Raw genomic sequence first — 18028 nt, forward strand, 5'->3', positions numbered from 1 at the left:
TTTCCCCATGCAGTTGTGTGATGTGCAAGGGGTACAAGAATCAGAGACACATGTACTAGTAGTACATGAAATGAATGAATCAAGGCGCAGTCAATCTGAGAAGATAATGAATGTACTTTCGGTGGTCAATCTCAACCAAAGACTCGACTACTTAACTCATCAACTGTACAGCTTCCAGTTCTCATCTCTCAGAGAGTCAATCACATTCACACGCACACACTTGTTGCTCTACTGAAGTAGTAGTACCGTTACAATACCAACCAGTTCACAGCTCCATCCATACACAGGGCAAAACTGATGATCCCTCTCATAATTTTAGTGGAGGTGATGCCTTGCCTGGCAGAGCCTTTCATTCATCATTACACTCACAGGTCACAAACTTTGGCTCCCTGATAGTCAAATAAATACTTAGCAAAACTGGGAATTCCCTAGTTTATCATTACAGCTTCTTGTGCCCTCCAGTTAGTGATTAGGTTTGCTCCAAGGTCGTACGGCAAGTTGAGTTCGCGGTGCCGACAGAATTGCTTTCTTGGTCTGGGGAGCTTGACGGACTTGCATCTTTAGTGTCCAAGCTGATGAGCGACCTATTTCTCCCAGCCCTAGACCGGACATTGTTCCCCACAGGAAAAGGCTCCTGCAATAATAATATGTATCTTTATCAGAAAATAATAATATGTATAAAACCGCCATGTCAATCATTTTGTGCGAATAGGGTCAGTCAGAAGTGGTCACTCATATGGTATATTTAGTGTATACAGTAAGCACTAGAGATATTCACACCTGATCTCCTGCATTTGGACCATCTTTGTGGAAAAGCATAGGTCGACACCATTTGTCTTCATTCATCAGGCTAGAATTCTGAAAATGAGTAATCAAAGCACTCCTTCCTTGAATCCGGGCATATGCGAGCGACGCCACCTTTTCACTATTGAATTTCTCCCATTTCTTGCCATTAAATGTCTGCAGCAAATGTCAAGTCCAATTAATCCTATGCATACTTTCAATTAGAAAATGCCAGGGGAAAACTGGCAGTACTCTACAGGGCAGAAATACTTGTTAAAAAATCTTCCTCCCACAAAAAAGAATGCAACACAATAATAAAAATACTGTTATATCATATGCTATGCTTAGATCTTGGAAGGTACATTGAAAACGGAGAAGCTTAACTAGTAATGCATGCATGATATGTATACCTTATAGAATGGGATTATGTGCTGCGGATCAGTCATATTGATAAAAGCATACCCCACATTACATTTGTTCTGAGAAAAGTGAACATTGCAAAAGTCAGTCCTGAAATTGTACTCACAGTTGCAATCTTTTACACTAAGAAAAAAAAAGTAGACCTTAAAATCAATTGGGAGATAGATGAAATCGTAGGTTCCACGGTGGTTCTCATCAATGACAGCCAAAAGCAGCTTACAGTTGTACCTGTGGATCACATCAAGTATGACTTGAGTCAACAGAAGAAAAAAAAGATACCTGAGTAATGTGCAAGACAGCTGGCAACCGGTGGCAAGATGTGCAGAACCTACTTGTTTGGTATGTTCTTGATCATCAGGGTGGTGCGTGAATCTTCACCCTTTGCTATGCGATCAATGTCAAGCTCAAATTGCCGTTTGTTTTCAGACTGTGCAGGATTTCCATCATGTCTGCGACTCCTCATCCGATCATTAGTAGCATCGTATGAAGTGGAAACATGGATCATAGGATTCCGACCATTGATTGCATTGCACATTTGCTGAAGGGATTGAAATCCACCGCCAACTGGGGAGAACATGGCCTCCCTAAAATTTCCTCTGCTGGATGCAAAGGCAGATAATTCTGATGGATATAACTGAGGGCTACCATGCAAACCTATGCTTCCGAGAGATCCTGGATGAAAAGAGTGAACATTTCCAAAACTGCCTCCATTGTCAGGAGCTGAACCCAAGTGATGCTGGTCCATGGGATAAGAACCTGTGTTCAGCATGTGAGGCGGCACACCAGGATAACTATGCACGTGCATTGGGTGCTGCAAGTTTGACCACAGTATTGGAGCTGAGGGACTTTGTGGAAAAACATTTGTGTGGTTCCAGGTGTAGTGATATCCATGAAGGGGGCAACTTCCAATTTCAGTAAAGCCAAATGCTGCAAAAAACAATTTCTGTGCTGATGAAATTCTAACAAAAAAAATCATTAAGCTGGTCAATTCATCAACTACATCATCCAATATTTCCAAAAAGGTTCACCATTATGTTGTTATGGTAATAAAAACATAGGTTAGTAAAGCCAACAATGAGCAGTTGAAGCTGAGAACTGTTACCTTCATTATTTTGATCAAAAGAATGACCGCAAAAGCCAGCAGGGCCCACTTTTTGGATATTGTGATCCACTCCGTCTTGTCTAGAGCTAGCATTCCTACCACTTACTGTCATGGACTTAGAGTTATTACAAATGCGGTTGTGATGCTCTGGCAATGAGCGTGGGTGGAGGGTTTGTATTCCACGTCCAAAGTTTCCTTGACCAAGAGGTCCACTAAGATCGCCAACAGAGGCTTGATTATTGTGCTGAAGTGTAGATTTAATTCTGATAGGTGAAGATAAAATTTGAGGACCAGTCGTAGAGATGCACTGGGTTGGGCTCTCCAATTGTTGGTTAACTGGAGAAAATAAATTATGAACAGTTCTGTTGTCCTGACATTTGGTGCCCAACTTTCCTGTTTTGGCATGAAAAAGGGCAAAATAAGTCAAAATATCTCAAACTAGGAAATGATCAACAATTTCCAAAATATATCCAAGTAATATATTGTACCAATGGTCCCAGGTGAAGAGTTTTTAGGTTGGTGAGGCAAACTGTCTTGCTTCCATTCTCTAGAATGTTGCTGCCTCAAGCTGTTAAGTACATAAATAAAATCTTCACCACACTAATCAAATAACGCTTAAAAAAAAGTTACACGCCCAGTTGGTTTGTCCCTAATGAAAATTTAAAAGGTTCAAGTGATTGACATAGAGTTGATATTTGGCTGTTCCACAAAATGAAAGAACGACCAATAGGTGTGTTAGTGGCTGCAAAGCTATGAGAAAAACCGTGAATGAGAACTTGAGATACATTCCTTGCATCTAGGAGTATTTGCATAATTTTACCTAAGAAAACAGTGAACATATTTTATTATGATATTATCCCATCTCCCAAAGGTAACTAACATACTAAACCTATAGTATGAAGGAAGGCAACGATAGCTAGCACGAGTATGAAAAGATAATACCAAAAACGGGTAGAAAAAAATTCAGCCAAGCAAATTACCAAGATCCTGCCTCTCCATGTTGGCTAAGTTCAACCTTGAACTTTGGGCCTGAAATTCCACCCTTATTAAGGTCATGTAGTGCTTCTTCTGCTGCTCTAACATCATAGAACTCTACAAACTTCTTGGTGCAGCTTATAGGAGAGCTGGAAATCTATAAACAACAAATGATTACCATAGTGTGCGGATTTCAGTTTTGTAGTCAATTACTCAATTATGGCAGTATAGCTACCTCCTTTACATCACCATAAACACTGAGCATTTGGAGAAGATCATCATTGGAGATGGAAGAATCAATGTTAGATACCACCAACATTCCCTTATCAATATCCTTGCCTGGAACATTTTCCTAGCAAAGTACGCGACATGACAGCATCAGATATTAAGTGTTTAACTATTGAACTCATAAAGTGGCATGCAGACAGATTTAGAGCAAATATATAGCATGTTAGAAGTAGCGCAATTACCGGAACGACTGCGTGTCTCAGTACTATGTAAAAACAGCATTTAATTTTCAAAACATAGAATATAAATGATTATTGCATGCTAAAAGGAACAAAAACCAATAAATAAACAAGGGGCACCAGTAAAAGTAATAGCATGATTTTGTAGCAAGTTAGAATGAAAAATGAAACAGAACAACATTGCCCAAGTAACAAATGGCATGATAAGGAAGATATATAGATTAGGTAGCATGCCTAATTCAAAACTACTGATATTATTATGCATACCTTAGGAAAAGAAAATTGCACATCAAGTTTCATCAGCCCCAGAGGCTTGCTATGCAGCGCTCTCATTGCATTTTGGGCTGCTCTTATGTCATAATAAGAAACAGTTACAAACCCATGGTGCTTGAAGGAGGTATAGAGCATGCGAATGTCCCCGTATTGCTGAAAGATATATATGTGTGTATATAGGTTCAAAAAGGATATTGTTTACTAAACTAAAACCAAAATTTGAAATGAAATAAGGAAAAGGTTCAATACCTGAAACAGAACCGTCAGATCAGAATCCTCGATGTTAGCAGTAATATTTCTGACTACAAGAGTTCGGGAAGGTTGTTTATTGATGGAGTGTCCTGAAGAAATTTGGCTCTTGAAGGATCCATCCTGAACTTTGTCACCTTTTATGGAATCATTGTTTTCAAGTTCCATTCCTCCTCCAGTGCAGAATATATCTTCATCGGCATCATCCTGGTTGGTCGACATGCCAGTAAATTCAAATCCATCGGCAATACCTGATATTAAATCATCATCATCATCAGGAAGGAGATCTCCAATAGTTTGAGCTTCTATCGCTTCCATGGACTCTAGAGGTTCATCACCGTCGTAGATGGAGGTATGTGTCCCAGTAGATTGACAAAGAACACCACTTACTATTTCTCTCGCTGCAGAACATCATGAACTCTTAGAAAAGATTAATCTTCAATGAACAATATTGTGGTTTCTTTCAAAAACAGTACTTTTGGTTGTAGTGCAACCAAGATGATAAAATTCTACTATCAACACGGCTTATAGGGGAAAAAAAGAAGGCAAAGGGAACTCACATTTGCCACTGAATACTTCAGAGAGGGAGCTGGATGAAAGTCCCTTCCCATAACCAGGCACATGTTGATCAGCAGTAGTTGGATCAACAAAAGCTGTTTCTCTTGTAGACAAGCCAAGCCTCGATATAGGGTTTGTGAGGATCTCACCCCAAGAAAGTGACGGTGAACCTGAAGCATTTTCTTGCCGCATCAAATTGCTGAGGCTAAGGATGTCCAGGCCCTTGAAGGCTTGACCTCCTGGAGTTTCCGGACCTCCTGCATGATTTGCTCCATTGGGTTGGATCTTTTCAAGTGGAGAAGCAAAAACTGACTTGCTCCCTGCCATTAATGATCACAGTCAGTTCCTGAAGAACTATTTAACCTATCACCATATTACAACCTTCAATACATGTATCATATGATAAATTGATCATTTAATATCGAACTGTGCTAAATTAACCGTCCAACTAGTTCCTACCAAACTGTCTTGGGACAAAATTCCGTAAGCATTCTCCCACAAGTAAAGTTCCTACTCATTCCCTGCTGAACTGTTTCAGGGATATCTTTACCTACCAAAATTGGATACTTGATCACTTTTAGCCAACCAGTGCAGTATCTAGTCTAAACAGGAAATCCCTGGCAGTAAATAATCTGAACTAATAAATGATACAACAGCCTAAAAATTCTGGTTTTATAGGTTATAGTTAGTTAGTTAAATTGGTGGCAAAGAACGGGCGGGAAGTGACCACAATAACAAGCAATCACCAATATCTCCCATAAACATGAAAGATGAGTTCCCGAACTGTTCTTTCAAGCATAAGTTGGGTAAGGCAAGTCAGGTATGATCTATTTAGGAGATTACTATTAACAAGAATACAGAAGAGAGCACCAATCTGAATAATTTCCATCATGTAAGAAGCAACAACCATGAGATAATAATTTTCAAATGAAGCATGATCCACACCTTTGTGATCCACCATTGACTCTGAATTCCAAAATCCAACTTGCCTCTGCAATGAAGCATGGAAGGGAAAATAATTGAGGTGCTACAGTCTTGCAGAATAAAAAGAAATCAGTGGCAGGCAGGATGGTTTTCTGGTTTGTTTATTACTCGTACCTCTGTAGGGACAAGGTCCTGAGAGAAGAATGAAGATGAGGAGTCGTCTGAAGTTGGGGTGAATGGCGACAGGTGCCTCCTGTCAATGGCTCCAGAAGCTATCACCATAGGTGCAATGGAAGAGCCCTTTTTTTTTTCCTGCCTTGGGTCACTTTGGGATTCCTGTTTTTGTGGTTTCTTCACCGCCTCAATCTCTCAAACTTTTGGCCCCTTTCATCAACTTCCTGCACAAGGACAGGAGAGATTAGCAACAGGACACCCAAAAGAAAGAGAGAAGATGTGTGCCCCTCAAGGGTTAGGGATTAGAGGAGAGCAACTACACATGTACAAAAAGATGGCCCATTCCAACAAGGAGAAAATATATTTCTCTTAAACCAGCAGAGGATAAACTGAATCGAGCCAAAAGAGAAGGAAAAAAAAAAGGCAGGGTAAAAATGAGAAACCAGCTCCTTCTTTATTAATGAAAAAGAGGCAGCCCTCCTGCCCTCTTATTCGAAAAAAAAAGAGAAACCAGCAGGTGGTGAGGCAAGAAGAGGTGGTGGTGATCTCATAATAAAACTTGTGTAAGAAAAAGATGTGACGATTAAGCTGAAGCCTCTAGAAATTTTGGCATGAGGGGAGGAAAGGACGACTCAGCTCACCTGAAGCAGCAGCAGCAAAGAAATGAAGAGGTTGCAGGAGGCGGAAAGGGAGAGAGAAGATTAATGGCAAAATGCAGTAGTAACAGGGAGGGAAAGGAAGCAGAGCAGAGGTGGTTGGGGTTGGGATTGGATTGGATTGGGGTTTGCTTATATGAAAGAAATGGTTGCTTGCTGAAAATGCAAGTTGCTTCTCGGTGAGCGTAAGGCAGCGATTCCAAAGAAAAGAAGCAAGGACATGGAGATGGAAATGGACATTAGCTTAGCTTAACTAGTTGGAGAAGAGAGAGAGAGAGGCGGGGAACCCTGGCCAGGGGCTTCATCTCCTTCTTCCCCCGCACTGCAAGCAAACAAGAGACGAGAACCGCCCCTGGCCCTCCAAAATAATATTAATAGAAAAAAACAAATCTTTTTTCGCGTTGCCTTGCCGCCGCACGCAAACAAACAATAACGCAAACAACAAGGCGAGCAGCAGGAGTACTAGCCTAGTTTGCCACTACTCTCCTCTTCTCTTCTTCCCTTGTTCGGGTCGGCCACGCGGGAGAGGAAAGAGGAACAAGAAGAAGAAGAAGAAGAAGAAGAAGAGACCAACCTCCATCCATGCCATCCGTAGAGCAATCAATAATGGAGCCATGCCATATCATAGAATAGGAAGAGGGGAGAGCAGAGCGACAGACACGAGGAGGAAGACCACATACCAACACAACGACACGAGTAGTACTAGATGCTCTCTTGAGTACCACTGTCCGTAAGACAGACACACAATGACAACACACAACGTACACAAGAGCTAGAGGGAGGCGAGAGGAGAAAACAATTGTTGGACCTGGATTCCCCATACCGTATGCTCTTGTAGAATTTTTGGAAACTTCTTGTGCATCTAAAATAGATATTAGCACATAATTAATTAAATAATTATTATAATAAAAAACTTGAAAATAGATTAATAGTTTTTAAAGAAGCTTTAATATATATATATATATATATATATATTAAGAAAACACATTATTAGTTGTTTGGAAAACGTTAGCGTGAAAAATAAGGAGTAGAAATTAGAAAAGTGTAGTGACAAATGCACCCGGCTTGCTCTACGTGGTCGTCTCAAAATGTCAGGAGTTTTAAGATTGAAAGAAAGTTAATGGAATTAAATGGGGAATATTATGATTGGTTGAGAAGATGAGATGTATAAAGAGATAGTGAGATATGTCATAGTGAACCAACAAAATAATTATTAGGGTTGTGTATTAGAGGTAATGTATTATACATGTTGCCTCTTAATTATTAAGTAGATGACATGGTTAAGATTAGAGGTGGTAGTCGCATCTACTATAAAACTTGCTCTAAGACAATTATTTCTTACCTTTACACACATTTTGATGTAGTGATGATTAAAAGTGAACTTATTAAATAAATAAAATAAGGTAAAGATAAATTTATTTTAGAGCGGAGGGAATTGAATAAGGAATTGGGAGAGCAAAGTGCAATGCAGGAGGCGTAACCTCTCCCGTTCACGCGAGACGGTTGTCATCACCTCCCGTGTCCTGCCTAATAGTGATATTAGTATAAATTTGAAAATACTCTTTAAAAATCTATAGAAAAGTTATTTTAAAAAATCATATTAATCTATTTTCAATTTCAAAATAATTAATATTTAACGCGCTAATTTATCACCTTGTTTAGTGTATCTTATCGATTTTCTCATTTCCTCTCTTTTCAAACGCTCTCTAAGTTGGCGTTATACACTTATCTTCATGGTATATAACTCCTACTTTATTAGTGGTAGTTGATATAATATGGTATTTCCTCGATCCCAAAATACAACTTCTGCATTTTTAATTTTGTTCAAAATATAACAACCTAATATTTGTATGAAGTGACATTTAACACTAAACTACCTATAGTACTTTTGGTATTATTTAAACCCTAACTATTTAGGTCTATATATAATCCATCCTGAGAAGATAATTTTATTTAACCCTCTCTTTAATGGAAACATATCCTACTCACATTGTTTTTTTTTAAAAAAAAACATATCCTATGCATACTAGCCTCCCATGTACACCAATTAGCAATTGTCACAGAAAATCCTAAAAAAAATTGACACATACTTCCAATAGTATTACACTTACATGTGAAATCTTATCTTTAAATTCATTATATTTTAGCCGTAATAAAAAAGACAAAATCCTGACAGATTTTTACCTGTAAAACTGTTAGATTTTTCACTTTTTTGTTACGGCTAAAATATAATGAATTTGCAGATATGTGTAATACTATTAGTAGTAAATGCCTTTTTTATAGAATTTTTCGTGATATTTGCTAGTTAGTATGTATGAAGTGTGTACGGGAGGTTTTTGTGCATAAAATATATGATCCCCTCTTTTATATCCGTGTCGAAAGTAAAAATTTGTTATATTTAACTCTTTAATATCCACATCGAAAGTTAAATTTTGTTATATTTTGAGATGGTGCAACGGCCGTGTCACATCCATTGAAGGTTAGATGGAGGAGTATAGGAGGCAGCAGCAGCATATTGATGGCGAACATATCTTTATCTTAAACATGTGGACATTGGCCATTGATTACTCCAAAAGAAATAATCTCTTCGAAAATCACGTGTCCACATCACGTGTATCTTATGCTTCCGCAAACAACTAAACCACTACTATTACCTTATAATAATAATAATAATAATAATAATAATAATAATAATAATAATAATAATAATAATAATAACTACTCCTTCCGTTTCAGTTTATAAGATGTTTTGACTTTGGTAAAATCAAACTACTTCAAATTTGATTAAATTTATAGAACATAATAATAATATTTTCAATTCAACACAAATTTATTATGAAAATATGTTCGATTGTTGATTTAATAAAATTAATTTGGTATTATAAATATTACTATATTTATACATAAACTTAGTTAAATTTAAAGTAGTTTAAGTTTGACCAAAATCAAAACTTCTTATGATGATTGATACGATACAGTATCTTTCTCTCTGTGTTCTCGAGCTAGCTATAGCTGACTTGCATGATAGAGTAATGTTGATGTCATGTACTTACTGATTGATTCATGGTTGGCACGTACTAGATGCTATGGATTTTGTCTACTGTCTTGAGCGTGTATATGGATATATATAGAGAGAGAGACCAGTATCTTGAGATTTTGGATCCAAATTCTATCATTAAAGGAAAAATCCGAAAATGTAAGATAGTAATTGCTGCTGTAGCTAACTAGTAACATCCTGCGACGGACGCGTGCATGTTTGTTCGTACTACAGTCTTCCAACAGAAGCTTCGTTGTTTTTCCCTTGCTCCTAGGCAGTACTCCCTCCGTTACAATATGTAACAATCTAGAATGAGAAATAGATCTAATCCCATGTTAGATTGCTACATATTGAGATGGAGAGGATAGTATGGTAGAAGCAGCAACAATAATACATACAGCACAACATGATCTGCACATGGCACGTAACAATACATACATACATACATGTGACGGCTTAACGGCGTAGAAGTGGCTTCGGCTTACTATGTTAGAGCCACACCACCTCATGACACATGCAGTCTTCTTTCTCCTTTCGCGCGGTTTGTTGACGAGACAGTAAAAGAGAGAAAAAAAGAGGTCAAGGAGGCCTCCTCCATCGCTCGGGTCTGACGGCTCCATTCCCGATCTCCTCCTCACCTCCTCTGCAGATTCGGTGGCATTGGTAGCGGATGTGCTGATGCGGTGTCCTCGACAACAGCGACCGCGTGTGGTGAGGGACCAGGCATGGCGGGGGTGGGGTGAGCTTTCCAGAATCGATGCTTTGGATGCTATGCTGCTTTTCTAGTTTTTTTCGAGGCAAGGAACTCGCGTCTTACCCGAGGGACGAGAGCCTATGCAAAGGTAATAGGGCCCACACCCTCTCTCCTCCACGGCATCATGCAAGTAGGGTGGAGGTATGAAGCAATTCGCCCCGCGTGGTCCACTGTGAAAGGCCATAAAATGTAGGTTACACATAGATTTGTCCTAAGATGACACCGGACTACCTAGGAAAGCCACAAAGTACATAGATTAGTACTCCTACCGTTATTACTAATTATTTTATTTTATCTATTTTCCATTAAGCATCCTCTCCACGTTGTTAATTTGAATATATTCGTCTGGGATTTTTCTTATTTACTATGACTTATAAACCTTGACACGGGACTAAAGCAATAATAACAATAAGACATGGCTTTTATTAATGGTGAAATTGGTGTTGGTAATTCCGGACCAACCGGCTACGTACCGTTCTGATTTCATTTAGGAGTACCTTTTCTTTTTTCCAATTGAACCATCTGACAATGGTTATCAACAAAAACAGGTGAAAATAGTAAAAAAAAAAAGAAAGCAAATAGAAACACAAATGATTTTTCTGCCCCACCGACTGTTTGTTTGGTTTACCATATTTTCACAAAAATTGTTGTTTTTATAATACGGTAGATTACTTTATTTCTTTTTTTTGACTGGAATAATTTCATTCCATTATAACCTTGGTGGGGCAGAATCACCATCAACCAAAATTCTAAATACCTAGTACATGTCCATCTCCATTTGTCCATACATAGAGGCCGTTCGTATTTTACGAGAATTACTAATTAATTTTCCGACCGATACTGCATATGTTTCCATTTGAACAGTTATATTTTCTTTGTTTTCTGATATTTTTCATTCATTTGAATAGTTGAGATTGTTTTGTTCACATCAACCCACATGAATGTGAACATCTATCATCGTATTAATAATTACACGTCTTTCGGCAAACACATAAAGTCAAATTGATCTTATAAGGCTGTGATTGCAATCCCATTTTCCCGACCCCTCTCTCTCATTTTCCGCACGGACGCTTTTCAAACTACTAAACGGTGAATTTTTTATAAAAAGTTTCTATACAAAAGTTATTTAAAAAAATCATATTGATCCATTTTTTTAAAAAAATAGCAAATACTTAATTAATCACGTGCTAATGGATCACTCCGTTTTCCGTGCAGGGAGTTTAGTTCCCAACTTCCTATATCCGAACACAGCCTAAATGAAGAAAGAAATAAGCTCTCCATCGGCCTTTAATTTAATTACTTCCCATATCCGAACACAGGCTAAATGAAGAAAGAAATAAGCTCTCCATCGGCCTTTAATTTAATTAGAATTTCTTTCTCCATTGTGTGTCCGTCCACGCACGCAAGGGACCAGTTTAATCTCATTAGTTTCCCGAATACAAATATGTATATATACTTAGATTAGATTAGAGGGGAGGCGAACTAGCTACATGCAACGGATTGGGTAGCATATTATTTTGTGATCGATGCGTAGAGTAATTAATTAAATAAATTCCACTAACTTTATACATATAGTTAATTAGAGTAGCAGGCCAGCCGCCGTAGTTTTCCAGTGAAGTCAGGAATAATATCGATGGATCCTATACCGCGGCAACTAGGCTAATAAAGCTGAAACGTAACCGAGTAAACGAACTCTTGGTCTTGGATTGAGCTGGCATGGATGCTCGCTCATGGAGTAACAACAATTAATCGCCTCCCGGCCTTATGCTATATGTTTGAAGAAAATAATTATACTTTAATATGAAGGGGCAATTTCGTTCTTGCTCCTGCTTCAATGTACACTATTGATTGTGCCTCAGTTATTTTTTTCGTTTTTGCCTCTAATTTTTCGAAACGAGTCAGTCGTTTGCCCCTATTCCGTTAATTCTTGCTAATGTTGTTAAATGAGGGTAAAAATGACAAGCATAGCCTTAGATATTTCCCCGTACTTTTGTACACCACTTGCACATTTGCCCTACTTTGAGATAAGCCATTTTGACACGAACTTTGAACATGTTGTAAATTGATTCTTCCTATGTTTCAAATTTGATCCAAATTTTGGTAAACTTTCACAAAAATTTGACAAATTAAATTACTGCTATAGAATGGCATCGAGATATTTGTATTTTGATTATGTCAAAAGTGCGAGAAAATATCTAAGAGTATACCTATCTTTTTACCCCCACATTTAACACCGTTAGCCAGAATTAACGTAACAGAGGCAAACGGTTGATTCGTTTCAAAAAAAAGTAGGGATAAAAACAAAAACCTAAAAAAACATGGGCAAAATCAATATTGGACATCAAAGTAGGGGCAAAAATAAAATTGTCCCTAATATGAACAAGTGCTCTATGTACCGAAACATGATTCAAGAAGATTCAGAAATAGTTGCGCTACTGAATCATGATAAAAAAATCAGAATTTTTTAGAAAGGTTACGTGTGTATATATATTGGGTTTAATATATATAGTATAACTAGTCAGTCATTTGGATTGATACTAATTTTTACCCAAATCAACAGAGTTGATACTACTCTTCCCTATTATAGTAAAAACTTACTCAAAGGTTTAACACTACCAATTAGGGTTTCGAACCAAACATATCCTTACTACTAAAAGTATTGAGTAATTGATTTATTTTGTAAACCGTGCGCGACCCATGTTTACAAAAGAGGTGAGTATGGTCAATGGATAACCCACATAACACACATTTGATATGATTTTGTAATGTCAATTCAAGATGAACTACTAATTAAGTTATTATACCCACCTTGCAATTTATTATATTATTAGTTAATTTAGTAGAAAGGTACTAAGAACCTGTTTAGTTTGCTACTACTACTTTCAAATCTATCAGAATTTAGTGGTACTAAACGGTGGTAGAATAACAAACTAAACATATGTATGCTAATGTCATTCTATCATCATTTCGCATTTTTGGAAGTTTGTCCTTACGAAAAGGCTAGCAAAATTTAGTGAGGCAATGAATGAAAAGACATCTAGCGATACTAAAATTAAAATTTGATAACCCTAAAATGTGTCAAACTTTGGCATTTCGTGAAAATCCTTCAATGCGAATTTTTTGCGGGAAGTTTGAATTTTTTTTCCTTTGATTGATCATGAGGTGGGCTGGGGCTGAGATGGGCCTTAATTTGCAGTGGATCAGATAGGCACACGGACCAGAATAATCCAAATCGGAGGAGGACTCGTTTCTGAAAGCATTATCCCTCCCACACAAGGAGGAAATATATATATACATCCCCGAAAAAAAAAAGAAATATATATATATATATATATATATATATATACAGAAAGAGAAAAAAAAAACTTTGATCTGGAAGGAAGGGAGAGAGAAACCGAAACGAGTCAAACAGAAGAAACAAACAGACACGTAAGGAGGAGAAATTTCCCCTCCCTTCCCTGCTCTTTTCGGACTACTTGCAAGGAGGAGAAAGAAGAACACGAGGAGGAAATCCAAGCCAATCGCCGCCTCCGCCTCCGATTCCTTCCGATGAAGAAGATCTTCGGCGCCAAGAAGAACCAGGAGCCCCCGCCCAGCATCCAGGATGCCACCGATCGGGTTTCTTTCTGTCTTTCTTGTTTCGATTCCATCTTCAGTTCTATTCTATTCAATTCATCCACCAAGCAATCGAATGAATCGAATCAAACAAACCCGCAGATCAGCAAGAGGGGCGACTCCGTGGACGACAAGATCAAGAAGCTGGACGCTGAGCTCGCCCGCTACAAGGACCAGATCAAGAAGACCAGGCCAGGCCCCGCCCAGGAGGCCATCAAGGCACGCGCCATGAGGGTCCTCAAGCAGCGAAGAATGTATATCTCCCCTTTTTTTTTATTTCATCATCATTACTTATCATACTTATATACTCTTAGATTAGATTAGAAGAAGATTGGTTACTCTACTTTTGCCTAATAATAATAATCTCTACTGCAACCCCAACCATCCAACCCTCACCCAAATATCATACATAGACACCAAAGCTGAGCTCTTGCAACCTGCCCTTGTGTTGCCTATCAAATTGTTGCACTGCCTTCTTCCTTGTGGACAACAACAACACATGAATGAAAAATTAAAGAACTCGCCATTGATGACATTATAAACCGTTGCATCTTGTACCAAGTCCCGGTTACGCCAATTTTTACAATTCATCGTCTTACAAGTCATTTGAGATAAAAAGAGGCATAATTTTGACTCTGTAAATTGTTTGTGTCCTTTCATAAGCACAGAGTCTTTTCCTTTCTAAGTGTACTTCATCTTCTTTTTTTGGTTAAGTACCGTTGTGGTTCTTCATATATATTTTGAAAGATTTTCCTAAGGGTAGCAGTTATGTTATAAGAAAAAAAGAGACTTCTATTTTATTACTTAGTTAAGGAACCCAATCATCATTTACCATTCACTCTGTATATCTTGTTGAGCTCTTTTGCTTCTCCTTCGAATTACTTACTCTATTACGGTACTGTGCTCATCTGTATACTGTCTTATATATGCTTTCCTGACAGGTACGAAGGGCAGCGTGACATGCTGTACAACCAAACATATAACCTTGACCAAGTTGCTTTTGCATCAGAGGGACTTAAAGATGCTCAGCAAACGGTATATAGCTATAGTATACTCAAGAAGTTTTATTTCCATGATGTTTTACATCCTGATTCCCAAACTTAAGATACAAGTGTTTTCATTTGGGCAGATGACTGCAATGAAGGCAGCCAATAAAGAGCTGAAAGGAATGATGAAAACTGTCAAGCTTGAAGATATAGATGTACGCAGCATCTTTTTGTGTAACATATTCGTCATGTTTTCAAGATTTTCTGGCTTGCAATGGATTTTCGTTGTTTCCCTGTTTTCTTCTGTTTCCAATTGCATCTGAATCTAGACCCATGCTTTTCTTATCTGCAGAGCTTGCAAGACGAGATGATGGATCTTATGGATGTGAGCAATGAAATACAGGAAACTCTCGGAAGAAGCTACAATGTCCCTGATGACATTGACGAGGAAGAACTTATGGGGGGTATGGATCTTATTTTTCAGTTTTCGTAGATTATACTGGCACCACAAAAATGTTTGCCTTGAAGTTATGCAATCAACTTGTTTTTTCTCCCCACAATTCTGTCCATAGTGTAGTCAGGGTTTGCCATAGCTGCTTACTGCCGTCTAATTGAAAATAATTTCCAGTTTCTGATGGTGATCTGGTGGATTTTCTTTTCAACCTAAATTTGTATGCGTGTTGAGGCAGAAAACAGTCTAGATGCTCATGAATTATTATTTTTTTCTGAATCCATCTCTTTGGTACTTTGCTATTGGTCCTTCACCAGTTCTGTGTTTTGCATGTGTTGACTTACCGAAAGCAAAGAAACAATGCTTGTCTGCTTGATGTCCTGATTCTTTATGTGGAAAATGCAGAGCTTGATGCTTTGGAAGCCGACATGGACTTTGAATCAAATTCAGTCCCCTCGTACCTTCAACCAGATAAGGAATCAGATCTAGATTCTGAGCTTAACTTGCCTGCTGCACCAACGGGTCACACACCCGCCCCACCAAACCGGCAGCAGGTACATGGACTGTGACAATGTTTACTTTCAATAAGACTGCTTAGAAGTTCACTCTAAATAATTTTCTTTATCTTGATGTGAACTATTTGATAGGATGCAGATTTGAAGATCTTTGTACTTGTATTTATTAGATTTGAATTCATTTACTCACTGCAGAATTTGGTACTTCATCCGTTTCATAATGTAAAACTTTCTAGCATTGTCCACATTCATATAGATGCAGCATGAATCTATATATATAATAATGTCTAGATTCATTAGCATCTATATGAATGTGGGCAATGCTAGAAAGTCTTACATTGTGAAACGGAGGGAGTAGCTGATAGGATAGTACACCGTGTAACCGAAGTCTGTAGGGGTATAGATTATATTCTACAGTTGGTCGACCTGCCCTTTATAGACCAGATATTCACAACGTGACGATGATGGGGGGCACATAAAAGGATAATATGAAAACCTTTTCATGCCAAATAGGCCCTTTGGCTTCATTTATAATGAATTCACTCAGAGCTTTGGAAACAAATACCCCATTTAGGCATAGTTAATGGATTCTCTTGTGAACAATAATAATAATTTGAAAGTTGCTTTTATTTGTTGGTGCAGGAGGACGAATTGGGATTGCCGACAGTGCCACAAGCATCGATCCGTAGTTGATTGGATTCGTTTTGTAAAAACATAATGTCGTATGCAATAACAAATTCAGTGTATCTTTGCTCATATACTACTGCAATTTGTTAAGATTGGAAATAGCTTTCTCATTGTTTTGTTTAGGGTCTATATGTAAGCATTTGTTACTTTTTGAAGTACAGTGTAAATTTAATTGGCTGCTGGGGCATACATATATAAGTCCTTATTCTGTGTTGGTGATGAGCTGCCCTTGCATCTCGAAACAATGGTTTTGCCTGTTGCAGACCTCTTTCTGTCCATTCACTTGTCGGCATATGTCATCAGACTAATCTGTTTGCTGGCTTGCAGTTCATGAAGGATTGGTGATATCCTGTTCAGTTTGGTTGCTTTACCTGATTCAGATATCTTGTGTATTATTACTACTACTCCCTCCGTTTCATAATGTAAGTCATTTTAGCATTTCTCACATTCATATTGATGTTAATGAATCTAGATAGATATATAGATAGATATATGTCTATATTCATTAACATCAATATGAATGTGAAAAATGCTAGAATGATTTACATTGTGAAACGGAGTTCACAGAGGGAGTAGTTACTTTTCTCAAGGAAGTCCAGTAGACTAGAGAGATTTGATACTAGTCTGCACTGCTCCAGAATTTGAGCATATTTGTATAAGCGATCTATGGAGTGTTGTTGGGCTGATGTATACTGAAGATTGTGGCAAGAAAAGTAAAAGCTTGATTAGTGTGACTGAGTGCATTGTTATTAATGCGTCGAGTGTCTACACCATTTGTCTCAAAATAAGTTCACTTTTAAACATGAATTTGAATATATCTAAATTCATATATATATTATACAAGTGTTTTTTTATAGGATGAAAGGTGTATGCATTACTGGCGACCGGATTAACTTGCAAATGCTTTGCCTTAATTTGAGCTGAATATTGGCTCCAGCTGATGAACTCATTGTGAATGCTATCCCTACTATAGTACCAACCCTAGCAGAAAAGGATTAAACAACATTGAATTCTCAGCCCAAAAGGTGCAGCAGAGCATGCATGGCAACATAGCACTGTAGTCCTATCTACAGCGGCCGTCATACATGTACAGATGTACTGTACATAACATAGCTTGCAGAAAGGAAGTTGCATAGGAGTATGTAGTTAACCTGGTCAAGGCTCAAAACTCAAAAGACAAGCATCCGATCTGAGAATTCTGAAAGGTGCTGGGTCAGCAGCAGCTTTGGGAAAGCAAATTTTTTTTTTGATGAATCTTTCCAAGTCCAATGTTCACTGGCTACAAGCCCAGATATGGCCCTTGCTTCTCCTACCATTTTCATTTTTCATGTGTCCAAATAGGAGTACAAGCAGCAGGTCAGGTCAGATCAGGTTGCCTAATAAAAGATTCCACTTTGCATTT

At 38.0% G+C, this 18028-nt stretch overlaps 2 protein-coding genes across 5 annotated transcripts; one reads left to right on the forward strand and one right to left on the reverse strand.

Annotated features, from left to right (window-relative positions):
- Positions 1 to 96: 96 nt before the first annotated feature.
- LOC127772883 (protein MEI2-like 3) lies at positions 97 to 7293 on the reverse strand. 4 transcript variants are annotated; one of them, XM_052298874.1, is made up of 16 exons: positions 6567 to 6995; positions 5926 to 6149; positions 5773 to 5818; positions 4830 to 5147; positions 4608 to 4670; positions 4270 to 4520; positions 4015 to 4173; positions 3516 to 3632; positions 3286 to 3437; positions 2794 to 2873; positions 2306 to 2698; positions 1536 to 2130; positions 1347 to 1431; positions 1194 to 1262; positions 781 to 960; positions 97 to 634 (listed from the first exon to the last, which is right to left on the reverse strand). In XM_052298874.1, the coding sequence occupies exons 2-16, from the start codon at positions 6031 to 6033 to the stop codon at positions 470 to 472; spliced, it is 2781 nt and encodes a 926-aa protein (XP_052154834.1). In that variant the 5' UTR covers positions 6034 to 6149; positions 6567 to 6995; the 3' UTR covers positions 97 to 469. The 4 variants fall into 4 exon arrangements, with proteins under 4 accessions (XP_052154834.1, XP_052154832.1, XP_052154833.1 ...); XM_052298872.1 differs by lacking the exon at positions 6567 to 6995 and adding an exon at positions 7156 to 7293 and having other exon boundaries at positions 4270 to 4670; XM_052298873.1 differs by lacking the exon at positions 6567 to 6995 and adding an exon at positions 7049 to 7159 and having other exon boundaries at positions 4270 to 4670.
- A 6450-nt stretch (positions 7294 to 13743) lies between these two features.
- LOC127775040 (vacuolar protein sorting-associated protein 60.2-like) lies at positions 13744 to 17360 on the forward strand. Its single transcript, XM_052301349.1, has 7 exons — positions 13744 to 13990; positions 14090 to 14241; positions 14929 to 15022; positions 15117 to 15188; positions 15326 to 15437; positions 15830 to 15978; positions 16582 to 17360. Exons 1-7 carry the CDS (start codon positions 13922 to 13924, stop codon positions 16630 to 16632), a joined length of 699 nt encoding a protein of 232 aa, XP_052157309.1. The 5' UTR covers positions 13744 to 13921; the 3' UTR covers positions 16633 to 17360.
- Positions 17361 to 18028: the final 668 nt, after the last annotated feature.

Source organism: Oryza glaberrima, chromosome 5 (genome assembly GCF_000147395.1).
Source record: "Oryza glaberrima chromosome 5, OglaRS2, whole genome shotgun sequence".
Taxonomy (NCBI): Eukaryota; Viridiplantae; Streptophyta; class Magnoliopsida; order Poales; family Poaceae; genus Oryza; species Oryza glaberrima.

Coding starts and splice junctions, on each gene's coding strand:
- LOC127772883 (XM_052298872.1), bottom strand. CDS start 6,033: ATGGTGATAGCTTCTGGAGCCATTGACAGGAGGCACCTGTCGCCATTC. Junction 5,819..5,925: donor AGGACCTTGTCCCTACAGAG/GTACGAGTAATA, acceptor GCTTCATTGCAG/AGGCAAGTTGGATTTTGGAA. Junction 1,263..1,346: donor ATCTCCCAATTGATTTTAAG/GTCTACTTTTTT, acceptor CACTTTTCTCAG/AACAAATGTAATGTGGGGTA.
- LOC127775040 (XM_052301349.1), top strand. CDS start 13,922: ATGAAGAAGATCTTCGGCGCCAAGAAGAACCAGGAGCCCCCGCCCAGC. Junction 13,991..14,089: donor TCCAGGATGCCACCGATCGG/GTTTCTTTCTGT, acceptor ACAAACCCGCAG/ATCAGCAAGAGGGGCGACTC. Junction 15,438..15,829: donor CGAGGAAGAACTTATGGGGG/GTATGGATCTTA, acceptor TGGAAAATGCAG/AGCTTGATGCTTTGGAAGCC.